This window comes from Cygnus olor, chromosome 2, assembly GCF_009769625.2.
Source record: "Cygnus olor isolate bCygOlo1 chromosome 2, bCygOlo1.pri.v2, whole genome shotgun sequence".
NCBI classification, from domain to species: domain Eukaryota; kingdom Metazoa; phylum Chordata; class Aves; order Anseriformes; family Anatidae; genus Cygnus; species Cygnus olor.
In genome coordinates, this window is record NC_049170.1 from 101,331,811 (window position 1) to 101,344,099 (window position 12,289).

Here is a 12,289-nt window from a genome sequence, read left to right on the forward strand (position 1 = left end):
AAAAGTTGCCTGGATTTGCTCTTGGACAAACTGCTCTAGTTGTCCCTGCTTGAGCAGGGGGTTGGACCAGAAAATTTCCAGAGGTCCCTTCCAACCTCAGTGATTCGGGGATTCTAGAGTCTAGGCTATATTAAAAAAATAAAATGAAAAAAAAAGGCCCTCATGATCCACCCACTAGTTCATCCTATTTGCTTTACATGAGTCACCAAGGGCTATTTCCAGAGTGTTGCCAATTACATCAAAGAAACACTGGCAAATACTCAGTTATTACTATAAACATAAATCATTCGCTGGCTTCCAACCCGGGGTCATGAGGGCACTACAGGATGAAAAACAGACCCTCAGACCCTTTCCTGATTAACTTCATGTCTGGCCTTTGACCAAAAAAAAAAAAAAAAAACCACAACTTTGCAGAAGATGATGTTGCAAACGTGCATCAAAGAATGATGCTGGAGCTTAAGATATGAAGAACTGTCATTGTAGAGTTACAGACGGAGCCACAAGCTGTCATCCTAGACTTATATTCAAGCTACAAGAACAAACACCAATGTGGCAGCTCCTTTCCGGGCAGAGAATGGCGATTATTATTGAAATGCTTGCATTACAGTGCTGCTAGATGGGTAGCTGGTTTAGTTTGGTTTGGTTTGGGTCTGGTTTGGTTTGGTTTGGGTTTGGTTTGGGTTTGGCTGGGGTTGGGCTGGGGTTGGGGTTGGGGTTGGGCTGGGGTTGGGTTGGGTTGGGTTTGGGTTTCGGTTTGGGTTGTGTTGTGTTGGGTTTGGGTTGGGTTTGGGTTGGGTTTGGCTTGGTTTGGCTTGGCCTGGTTTGGGTTGGTTTGGGTTGGGCAGACTGAACCCCAGCAGCACCACTGCACAACCAGGGTGCTGCACGTTGAGCCATAAGGAGGAAAACACATATTTTTTAATTGCATGGGTGGGCTTCTGCATTGTATGGGGTACTGATGGGAAGGCCTTGCGTTGCCAAGGCATGGGTAACCAACAGAAAGCTGGCTGAAGAAATTAAACATAGAAACTAAACGCACCGCACAGCCCAGGCTGCGCGAACCCATGTCATCGCTCAGCCCCGGCCGCACCGCCCCTCCCCGCCGGTGAGACCGTTCGCGCGCAGAGTCCCATGGGAGTTGTAGTTATTTCCGCTCCCGCCGGCACACTCGGGGCCTTCTCTGTACATGCGTGAGCGGCGAGCGCCGTGCTCCCAGGGTGCTTCGCGGCGGCGCCGGGGAGGTGAAGCGAAGGGGACTACGTTTCCCGAGGTGCACCGCGGGCGGCGCTGGCCGGGCGCGGCGGGACGGTTGGCGGAACCGGCGCGGCGGTTGAATTGCGGCGGCGGCGGCTGGAGCGCCATGGAGCTGGCGCCGCTCGTCAGGAAGCTGGGTAACGGCTGGCGGCACCCTCCTTCTCCCTCTCCTCTCCCCCCCTCCCGCTGTCCGTCCCGTCGCGTTACCGGGCCACGGCGCTTCTCGCCCCTCTCCTGTGCCCCGGCGGAGGGGCGTTGTTTTTGTCCGAATGAGAAATTGTCCGGTAATCTTACTCGGTTTTGTCCCTTTGGGGGAGGCAGGTCACGAGCTGGCAGAGATACGAGAACGCTCTCTGAGGAGCATCCTGTTGAAATTGGATCACAACTTGATTTCCTACGCCGATCTAGTCCAGGAGAAAGTGCTTTTCCTTAACCTGCTGGAGTGGTTCAATTTTCCGGTAGTGCCAATGAAAGAGGAAGTGCTGAATTTTGTGAGCAGTTTGATCAAGGTACGAGTAACATTCCTTTATTCTTAAACGTTGTCTTTGGGGTGCTAAACAAAACTGTGTGTTACACGGTTTTGTAGTTCCTTGTAATGGGATTCTGCACTGTCATTTACTAAGAGGGGAATAAAAAAAAACATTCTATGTAAATATAAGTGAAAACCGTTCGAGGGGCTTGCTGTGCAACTGATTGCAGGGGTAACTGGAAAAATGATTATTTACTGTCTTTTGCTTGAGTTCTGCTTCTTCAGTTTCCCATTTAGTGTGTAATTTCTTTTTGGACAAGCACTTGCGCTGTTCCTGAGAAGTGAAGATTGGAACAGTGTTACTATTTATTCTTAGAAGGTTGAGAGAACTTTGAAGTTTTACAGATTTCAGCTGATAATAATGTTTTAATCACTAAACAGCAACTATGCAGAAGAAATGAAAAAGCATGTCCTTGATACCAGTGAAAGGTCTACAAAACCCCAAAACAAAGGGCAAATCAAACTTAAATGTTGTTTATAACTCCTTTTCTTTTCTCCCTTCCTTTCCCTCAGAAGTCCTTGAGATTCTTCCAGCTAACTGTCAATTATTTGTCCTAATGTAGCATCCGTCTGCTGCCCAGAAGATGATTGGAATTGGTGCCGTGGAGTTCTTCTCTCAGCTCCGTGCTGATGTTGAACCAAACTTGCAAGCTATAATTGATGGGATTGTTGATGGACTGTTCTTACTTCCTGCTGAAATTCCTTCTAGTTATTTATCAGGAGATTATCAAGCTCAGTCTCAGCCTTCAGTAGATCAACAAGGTAAACTATATATTTGGGACCGTGACTTATTTAGAATGGAAATAAAGTAAATGAACAGCTTCTAGGTTTTGAAAAGCAGGCATTTTGAGGTGTAGTTGATGAATGTATTCTTGAGAATTCAGTGAAGTCTATGATTATGCCAGAAAAAGTGTGACCTTAGCTTAATCATGTAATGCCTTTAATGAAATTATCTGCAGAAGAAAAATCCTGTTTGTAATCAGATCTTCTGTCCATTTTCACAGTGTGTATTATTATAACTTGAAAGAGGCATGATACAGGAATAACTTCCAAAGATTGCTTTATGGCAGCGAGTGTAGCAACTTTTTGAACAAAACTATAATTAAGCTGATATGCTTTGCTACCTTTCTTTGCATAGCAGACTTTAACTCTGGGAGGAATAAAAAAAAATAATATAAGCGGTAAATGAGCCTAGTAGAAGTTTTTATTTTAAAACTGCTAAGGCCTTACATAATCTTCCAACATCTGTGGGAGAGCCACTGATGTTATGCTGTACAGTAGTAATAGCCAGAGCTCTGTCACTCGCACTGTGCAATCTCAGAGATAAAAGTAGCTTTTCTATTGTTTTTGCAGCCTGTCCAATGCTCGGAATTTCAGTTTGCCAGAACAATCTGATGGCTGTTCATTGATTTATTTTTTATTTTTTATTTTCTCCTCCCTGTGTCCCCATAAAAGTTCAGCAAGATTTTCATCTAAGATCCCTGGTGTATGGGGAATAATGTAATATATGCATTCTTAAAATATACTTATTTGGAACTCCCTAATTGAAATGTAACACACATTTCCTCCTTATACTGTAAATTACATAAATGAGTGATCAAATAGGTTCCAGAGAGATTGCTTTTGATGTTACATACCTTGTGTAGACTCTGTTACGTAGTTTGCATATTGATTGCATCTATTAATATTATTATGCATATTATATATGCAGGACACAACATTTCAGCTAACCCGAAAAAGCAGCAGTATTGGTATGGAGACATTTTTGATAGTTAATTATAAAAGTTGCTTTTATTACTACAAATAGCATCTTATCTATTGTATTACTACAGTAGCATTTTAGCTGTTATTTCTCGCTCAGTATACAAGACCCTGTAAAAAAATAAAGGGGGGGGGAATTGCAAAATGCACTTGTAAAATGAGACACGATTACAGTTTTGTTTTGCTTTCCTGAGTTTGTTTTAAATCACTTTCAGTAGTAGGACAAAAAGGAAGCAGTTCAGGTAAAGCAATAAAGATAAATTAACTTTTGCTCTCTTTTTTTTTAGTTTACTTTTTTTTTAATTTACTGTTTATTTGTTGTAGTTCCACCTCAAGAGGAATTATTCACTAGATATTTTTGTCGAGATAGAAATAATATGCCACGGTTAGAAATACCTCTAAAAAGAACACATGGTATGTATATACCTTAGGAATATGTTAATTACAGAAAGTCCATAGAGATTTTATATGGATTGAATTTCAATTTCAAATATTAATATGGGTTATTCTTTTTCCTGTTGTTATTTTATGAATTTTGGTATCACAAAAACTTTAGTTACAAAGCTTACGAAAATGTTATTCAGTATAATCTTTTTCTTCTCTAGTAAATACTTTAGCTGTAGTGAAAAATGTAAAGTATGTTAAAGCATGCTGTAATTTTTGAATAGTAGAAATACCTTTCTAATTTCCAGAAAATTAGTTTAGGTGCTTTAGAAATCTTTATCTTATACCTAAATGAAAAACAGTGTTACAGTTTTAGTTATTGTCAATTTACTATTTTCATATTTTACTGACAAACACAGACAAATATTACTTTGACAAGTCTTTGCCTGAACCAATATGCTAGTAGCAATTCCCATAATTAACATATAATACAGTGCTGAGAAGTAGATTTTAAAAACTGACTTTAGAGTTACTGTATGTAAATCACTAGATTACTTTTTAGCAATGCATTAGCTATCTTTAGAATTGTGGAATAACTTTTATGAACTTAAAGTGTGTTAGTTAAAAGTTACTTAGTGTCAGAATTTAGTAACCACTAGAATTTCTTCTGCTTTAAGAGTAAAAGCATGAGGTCAATTTTCCATTTTTAGAGATTATGAAAATATTCTTTAGCAGCAGAACAAAATTATAACTTGACTGGAAGCACGATGTAGTAGATCGTGTACTCTTTCACTAATACCGTGTTTTCCGTTTGCTAAAACCTATTTCAATAATCTTAGAGCCGTAGAATGGCTCAGGGTCGTAAAGGACCTTAAAGACCATCTAATTCCAAGCCCCCTGCCAAGGGCAGGGACACCTCCTGCTAGATCAGGTTGCTCCAAGCCCCATCCAACCTGGCCTTGAACGCTTCCAGGGATGGGGCATCCACAGCTTCTCTGGGCAACCTCTTCCAGTGCTTCACCATGCTTTGAGTGAAGAATTTCTTCCTAACATCTAATCGAAATCTCCCCTCTTTTAGGTTAAAACGATTCCCCCTTGTCATATCATTGCCTGACTGAGTAAAAAGTCACTCTCCATCTTTTCTATAAGCCCCCTTTAAGTACTGAAAGGCTGTAATGAGGTCTCCCTGGAGCCTTCTCTTCTTCAGGCTAAATATCCCCAGTCCTTTTCATAGGAGAGGAGCTCTAGCCCATCTTCATGGCCCTCCTCTGGACCCACTCTAACATCTCCACATCCTTCTGGGTGCAGTATTCTGGGTGGGGCCTCACAAGGGCAGAGCAGAGGGGCACAAATCCCTTCCCTCAACCTGCTGGCCACCCCTCTGTTAATGCAGCCCAGAATGCAGTTGGTCTTCTGGGCTGCAAGCATGCGCTGCTGGCTCACGTTGAGCTTTTTGTCCACCAGAACCCCCAAGTCTTTCTCTGCAGGGCTGCTCTAAATGAGTTCTTCTCCCAGGCTGTACTCATGTCTAGGATTGCCCCGACTAAGGTGCAGCACCTTGCACTTGGACTTGTTGAACCTTGTTAAGTTCTTGTGGGCCCACTTTTCAAGCTTCTCCAGGTCCCTTAGGATGGTTTCCCTTCCTTCTGTTGTATCAACTGCATCACTCAGCTTGGTGTCATCTACAGACTTGCTGAGGGTGCACTTGATCCTAACTGTCTGTGTCATTGATGAAGGTATTAAATGGCTCTGGTCCAAAGACCGACCACTGAGGGACACCACTTGTCACCAGCCTCCACCTGGACATAGAGCCGTTGACCACCGTTCTCTGGGTTTGACCTTAAGCCAACTCCTTATCCACTGAATGGTGGATAAATGGTGGATCAAATCTGTATCTCTCCATTTTGGAGATCAGGATGTCATGTGGGACCGTGTCAAAAGCCTTTCAGAAATCCAGGTAGATGACATTGGTTGGTCTTCCCTCATCAATTGATGCAATCGTTCCATCACAGAAGGCTACCAGATTGGTCAGGCGCAACTTGCCCTTAATAATCATATTTCATTGTGATTTGGCCTTTATTTTTTGATATTGTTGAAAACTCATAAGTAGCGCACCATTTTTTTTAAATATGTATTTAGTAAAAGGTATTTATTTTTGAGCTTTCATATAGAGTATATTTGATAGTTATATTCTAGTATAGATACTCTACTCATATAGAGTATCATATCTCATATACCATATTTGACTGCTGTAGAAATATACAGTTTAATATTTCTATAAAATGTGCTCTAAAATATCTGCTTTTTTCTTTTTCTTCAGCAAAATGCTTGAAATTTTCCACTTTTCCTTGGCTAACTCTTACTTCAACTGATCGACACATTCTTTCATCAAATGAAAGGTACAGTAATAGAAGCATTGTGTTTTGTTTTTTTTTTTAATTGGATTTTGGGGGTTCTAAATTTATGTCCTTCTGTGTTCTGTAAATAACCAATGAGTTAATCTTTGATAAATGATTGTAAATACTACACTGAAGTTTAGCAGAGCAGATAAACAAGGAGTTGTAACAGGGCAGGATTCTTGTTAATGCCTGCATCAATTCTTGATGTTTAATTCAGAGTATGTTTTTTGTTTGTGTTGGTTCAGTTTTCTAAATTTGTCAAGTGAGTCAGATATGTCACTCAGTTAATTTCAGAATATGCTGGAACAAAATCATTACTTTACCCCCCCACCCCGCCACCTGACAGAGAAATCCATACGTTAGGTAGTAGCCTAACAAAGTTTAGGCCAATAACTTTTGTTGCAGTGCCTTATTCAAGCAATGAGGCACTCAGATCTTCTTTCTGCATTGGTATTTTTTTTCTTAAAACTTTCATATAGAAAACCAATGTTTGAAGTGGCCCAAGGAAGCTTTTCCCAAGGAAAGCTGGGATTCCTTGTGAGAGCTGGGATAGATTTGCTGGCATAGCCAGCAATGCATTGTGATGAACTTGATTATTTAGCAAGTCTGGTTAACTGTAAGGTTTCCTATAATAGGTTTTTGCTTTTTTTTTCCTTTCAAAAGATCTCTAAAGTTGGAAAACCTTTTTAACTTTTCATCTGCTTTATGTAGAAAGTGTAGTGTAGAAAAAAAAATTAGATCCTTGGAACAGGATGTTTGAATTTTTAACGGTGGTTTTTAAAAAGAGTAAAAATAGAAAAAAAGGAAAACTGAAGTAGAACATCCAAATGGCTCTTTTATTTACTATAATACATTTTAACTAATAGCTACTAAATTTGTTACTTTATGTAACTTCCAACATATATAATTTGAGTGCTTCAAAGTTCTACATGAACCTTACTAATGGACAAAGCTTGGTAAGTGTTAGATTGCTTGCTGTATGCCACTGAGATAATCACTAACTTCACAGGGAATTACCAGTCTTTCTTATTTTAATTTCAAGTTCAGAATCAATATGGTTATTTCTCTTCTGGGAACTTAATTTTATATGACAGCTGGAATGGAGTTTTTACTTTATTGTATACAGAATTAACATAGCTAAGGAATAACTCAAGTTAAAAAAATCGCAAGACAGTAGAATTACAGCTTCTTTTTTTTAGGTTCTTCAGTGTTGTGATTATAACTTTCTTGCAGAGACTTGTTCAAGCTAATGATTACTGTTTTTTTTTTTTTTTTTTTTTGCTTTTAATGTACATTTAAACACGAACTGCATTTTTAGCTCTTTGAGAAGTAGCAACCAGAGTTTAATTTGGAGTACTTGTGAGCTCCTTCAGGATGTGATTATGCAAGATTTTCCTGCTGAGATCTTCCTTCAAAGACCAAAGATTGTTCAGGCAAGACCTAACATCAAGTTTAAGGATTTTGTTTTGTTATGGAGTCAGTTTTGTCAAGTAAGAAATGATGTAAATGCTACAATTTGTTTCTTAGCAAAAGTCCATTTAAGTCAAACTCTAGATGCACTGAAACAGTGACATTAACTCTATATTGTATTTAGAAAATTATTTTGTTGTAATAATGTATATTATTAACCAGTAATGAAGTGTGTTGTGAAGTAATACTTCGTTTCATCTGGGTAAGGCAAAATCGTGTCCCTGGCATACACATACCATCCAAGGGGGTCCCATCATGAAAGCAATGGTTTAATTGGAAATATAATAATGAGAAACTCAATTTTTCTTTGAGACTGATAGTCTTGTATTCAGTGAGAAAACAGTAGTTAAGCCTATTTATTCATTGCTATGATTTTTACTTAGAAACATTTGTGAACTGTATTTAGTGCAAGGTTCTTTCTATCCTGACCGCTCATGAAAGTGCATTAATATTGAGCTACCAGTGTTAATGGTTTTATATTTGCAGAGCCTTTTATCTCTGCTAAACCTGGCTTTTGGAGGAGATGGAAGGCATCGGTTAGCTTTGCAGGCTGTGTCGTGCCTGCAACAGTTGTGCATCTTCTTAAGAAGCAGACTTAACTTTCACAGAGATCCGAGTTTTTTTTCCACTGAGCAAGGTAGGTATTTTTAAATAGTTTAAATACTATTGTGTTTTTCTTACAGGTAAGAATGTCTAATGTTATTAAAAAAAATAAAAGCACTACTTTATAGTGAACGTAATCTTGTGAAACTGTTTTGCTAAGTGATGATGTTCAGTACTATTTATGTTAGTAAATGTTTCTTGAGTACTTGCATTATTTAAGAATACTTATTTTTCAATATTAAACACTTTCAGATTTGAATGTATTATTTGAATCATTTCCTATGATACTCCATGCATCCACTTTTTCAGTAGACAACTATTTTTATGTTAGCAATAGTTTTTTTTTTTTTTAAACTAAGCTAAATGAAATCTGTAAAATGAAAGTGGGCAGTCTTTGAGTCTCAGAAAAGTTTTTGAGCTATTAGTGCTTAACAGTTTACTTACAAATTGCTTGAACCATGGTAACTTCTTTGTATTCTGATGGCTGAGAATAATGCAATCGTTGTTTCAGATGTTACAGTTCTTAGGGCTATTTTTTGTTAGGGCAATGTTTTCAGGGCTTAAATTTTGTAAATTTAATAATGTAGACTAGTTGTAATGATTTTCTTATTTCCATTTTGTCAGCTGGATTTAATGATTTTTGTTTCTCTAAAATGGCAGTCTGGTTCTCTTCATAAAATTGCCAGTATACTTGGTCTCTTAATCTCAGTGAATTCTATTGGCTGTTTCTTTACTAATTACATTATAACATCAGCAAATCCAATAGCCTTAGTCAGAGACCATGTTTGTATTTTGGTCGGTTTTTACATAAATCTTCTTCATGTTGGCTCTTTTTTGATATGTTTTAATTTCTGTAACTCAGTGTCTTTATGCTTGACTTCAAATACCACACAAATACCACCACATCCAGTGCAACATTAATTTGAAGCTTATGTAGCTTAAAAAATATTTTCTTCCAGTGTGCAGTTCTAAGACTAAAACAATTACCAAAATATGGCATGAAATTATTCCAGTGTTTTGTTTTTTTAATTTTCAAAATTTATTATTAATAAATTAACACTGTAGTTTTCAGTGTTTTGCTACTTGCCAGTGTTAGGCTGTCCTAGCTTGCTAGACTTGTAGCTTTTCATATGCTACTTTAGTCAAGTAATGGTAAAAGTAATTATATAGTATCTTTAAGAATAACAGATTTCATTAATGGATGATATATGATTTTTATAAAGGCACAGCTTCACAGAATTCATCTATATCTTATTGTCAAGAACCAGGAGGTCCTCCTCGTTCTCAGAATCCATCACCTGGAAGTAGTAGTCCTCGGCCATCTGTGATTGGAAGGACAGTTCAGCGTCCTAGAGGAGATGGTCAAGATTGGGATGCAGCATCTTCTAGGTGAATAAAATAGGAAATAAAGTTATACTTCAATTAATATTATTATTAGAGGATAATGGCATCAACTCTTTTGTAGTGTGTGGGATTATGTGCGTTTTGTTAACCAGCTAAAATTCAAACCATGTTTATGGAAAGTAATCAAATGGTGCAAAAAAATCAAACAGTTAGTTCTTTAAGTAGTGTTGAGAATACCTGAGATCAGTTTTACCTGCCATATTCTGTACCCAACCAATACTTTTAACAAATCTCTTAGTATTATTATTATGCTGTTTGTGTGTGTATTTGTAAAACACAAAAAAATGTTTATTCAGACTATTGCTGTAAAGTCAAGGTTTTTTCTTTTTAGTTAGCAGATGACCACATAAGTACTTAAAAACTGAATGACCATCGCACAGATAACAGTGTAAAGTATTGTCAAAAATACTGTGCTGTATAAAGATTTCCAATAAACTCTTTAAACCTTGGTGCTAAATCTGATAACAAATTTCAGCTGTATATCTTCTAAAAATGCAGCTTCAATATGAAGTTCCAAATTCACTGCATGTCCTCAAAATGTTGAGGTTGTTGTTTGTGTGTGGATGTGTTACTTATCTTGACACAACCTACTTAACGTTTACTTAACGTAAACACCAGTGATAGGACCCGTGGGAATGGTGTTAACCTGAGGCGGGGGAAGTTTAGGCTGGACATCAGGAAGAGGTTCTTCACCAAGAGGGTGGTCGTACACTGGAACAGGCTCCCCAGGGACGTAGTCACTGCACCAAGCCTGTCTGAATTTAAAAAGTGATTGGACTGTGCACTTAGTCACATGGTCTAAACTTTGGGCAGACCTGTGCGGTGCCAAGAGTTGGACTAGATGATCCTTATGGGTCACTTCCAACTCGGGATATTCTGTGATTCTGCTTAAAGCTACCAGTCCAGAATCACCATCTTATTTACTGCTTAACATGTGGGAACTTAAAAGGTCTTACAAATCCTTACTGTGTGCTTAATAGTAGTTCTTTTGAGTCTTTGTGGCATATTGGCTTAATGATTGAGTAACTCCTAAGTATTCAAACAGACAGTGATTTTACAGATGAGAACAGCTCACAGAGTTATGTGTATATGCATCTTGAGAGTGAGTCGTTATGGTAAAAGGTTATTTTTACTCTCCTTAAGTCTATTATATTCAGGTTTTGCTATGTGTCTGTCACTATAAATGACCTCTAGTCTTTAGGCATTCAAGGAGCTGGCTGTTTTTCTAATATGAACAGTTAACAGTTCAGTATGTTGGAGCATATTGTGCAAGAGAGAGCGATGGCTCTGGCTATTAGTGTAGTAAGGAAATCTACATAAAAGTTAATGCCAATGATGAGGCATTTATGAAACAGAGGGTGAGATAGTGATAATGCGTTAAAAGTATAAGGCCATACCGAGAGCTGTTCATGAAGGTACACTTCTCTTCATGCATCCTTTCTGCAGTTCCCTGCCCCTGAATCATATTTGTTATGAAGATATAATGTAACTCAGAAATAAGGTAAAGAAAAATGTAACATTGAATAGAAAGTATGTTTAAGGAGCCAATGAAACAGAAATTGCTATAATGTTCTTTGACATTCTTGATTCTAATATGGAAGAGTAATTGATAGTGAATCTTATCTTTTTGAACATAATACGTAATATATAAACTATTTGTTTTTTGCAGTTCTATAAGTAACTCTTTTTTCCGTATTCTCGAATCTTGAGACTCTTCAATCTGTCTGTTTGTCTATTTCAAATTCTGCCTGGAAACTTAACCTTTCCTCTTCTGAATTGTTTTTGATTGATACCTCTCCTTCCTTACCCTCTGGTAAGTGCAGTCAGAACCACTATGTATTGTTGAACTCCCCTATTTCACTTGTAGTCTTCTATCATCCTCTTAATCTTAGCTTTTAAACCCTTAATTACTGTTCTTGAGATATCTTTTATGTTTAGGTAGACAAAATAGCACAGTCATGCCACAATTCAGTTTCTTCAGCTTGTTTAACAGTAACAGAAAAAAACAAACACTATAAAAGTCATACAGGTTGTTAAAGCAATTCAAAGCAATTCAAATGTTGTTTACAACGCTAATTAGATTAATTCAGAATTACATTAATTATAACGCAGCCAACAGAATTAAATTCCTTCTGAAAGTACCTCAAAAGTGAAGTTATGAACTATATATTTTTATGTAGTTAAGACATACATGTATATAAAGCTTTTTTTAATATATACTTGGTTGCACTTTTTTGGGAAGGGAATATTTTCTGTTTTACAGTGGACAGAGAAAGCCCTACAGTCTGTAACAAAGGGTACTGCATTTTCTTTCTAAGGATTCTGTGGCTAGCTGCATAGAATGGTTTTAATGTAGTTGGTATAATTTGAGTTGAAATTTGATTTAATGTGGCCTTGCTTCAAGCATCTATTAGACTTTGTTCAAAAAAAGTTTCAAATCAACTGATTTTTCTCTTGCAATATTGTATCTCTTCACTGTATGTGA

At 37.6% G+C, this 12,289-nt stretch overlaps 1 protein-coding gene across 3 annotated transcripts in view; it reads left to right on the plus strand.

The window, feature by feature from the left end:
• The first annotated feature begins 1,197 nt into the window (after window positions 1-1,197).
• RTTN (rotatin) overlaps window positions 1,198-12,289 on the plus strand; it is an 86,328-nt gene continuing 75,236 nt past the window's right edge. For all 3 annotated transcript variants that reach the window (XR_005817666.1, XM_040549749.1, XM_040549750.1), the window contains exons 1-8: window positions 1,198-1,391; window positions 1,576-1,763; window positions 2,347-2,545; window positions 3,869-3,958; window positions 6,249-6,327; window positions 7,646-7,760; window positions 8,284-8,434; window positions 9,624-9,789. Coding sequence is in view for 2 of the 3 variants with exons in the window: in XM_040549749.1 (XP_040405683.1) it covers window positions 1,361-1,391; window positions 1,576-1,763; window positions 2,347-2,545; window positions 3,869-3,958; window positions 6,249-6,327; window positions 7,646-7,760; window positions 8,284-8,434; window positions 9,624-9,789 (1,019 nt within the window). In the remaining variant the exon portion in view is untranslated. The remainder of the gene's footprint in view (window positions 1,392-1,575; window positions 1,764-2,346; window positions 2,546-3,868; window positions 3,959-6,248; window positions 6,328-7,645; window positions 7,761-8,283; window positions 8,435-9,623; window positions 9,790-12,289) is intronic.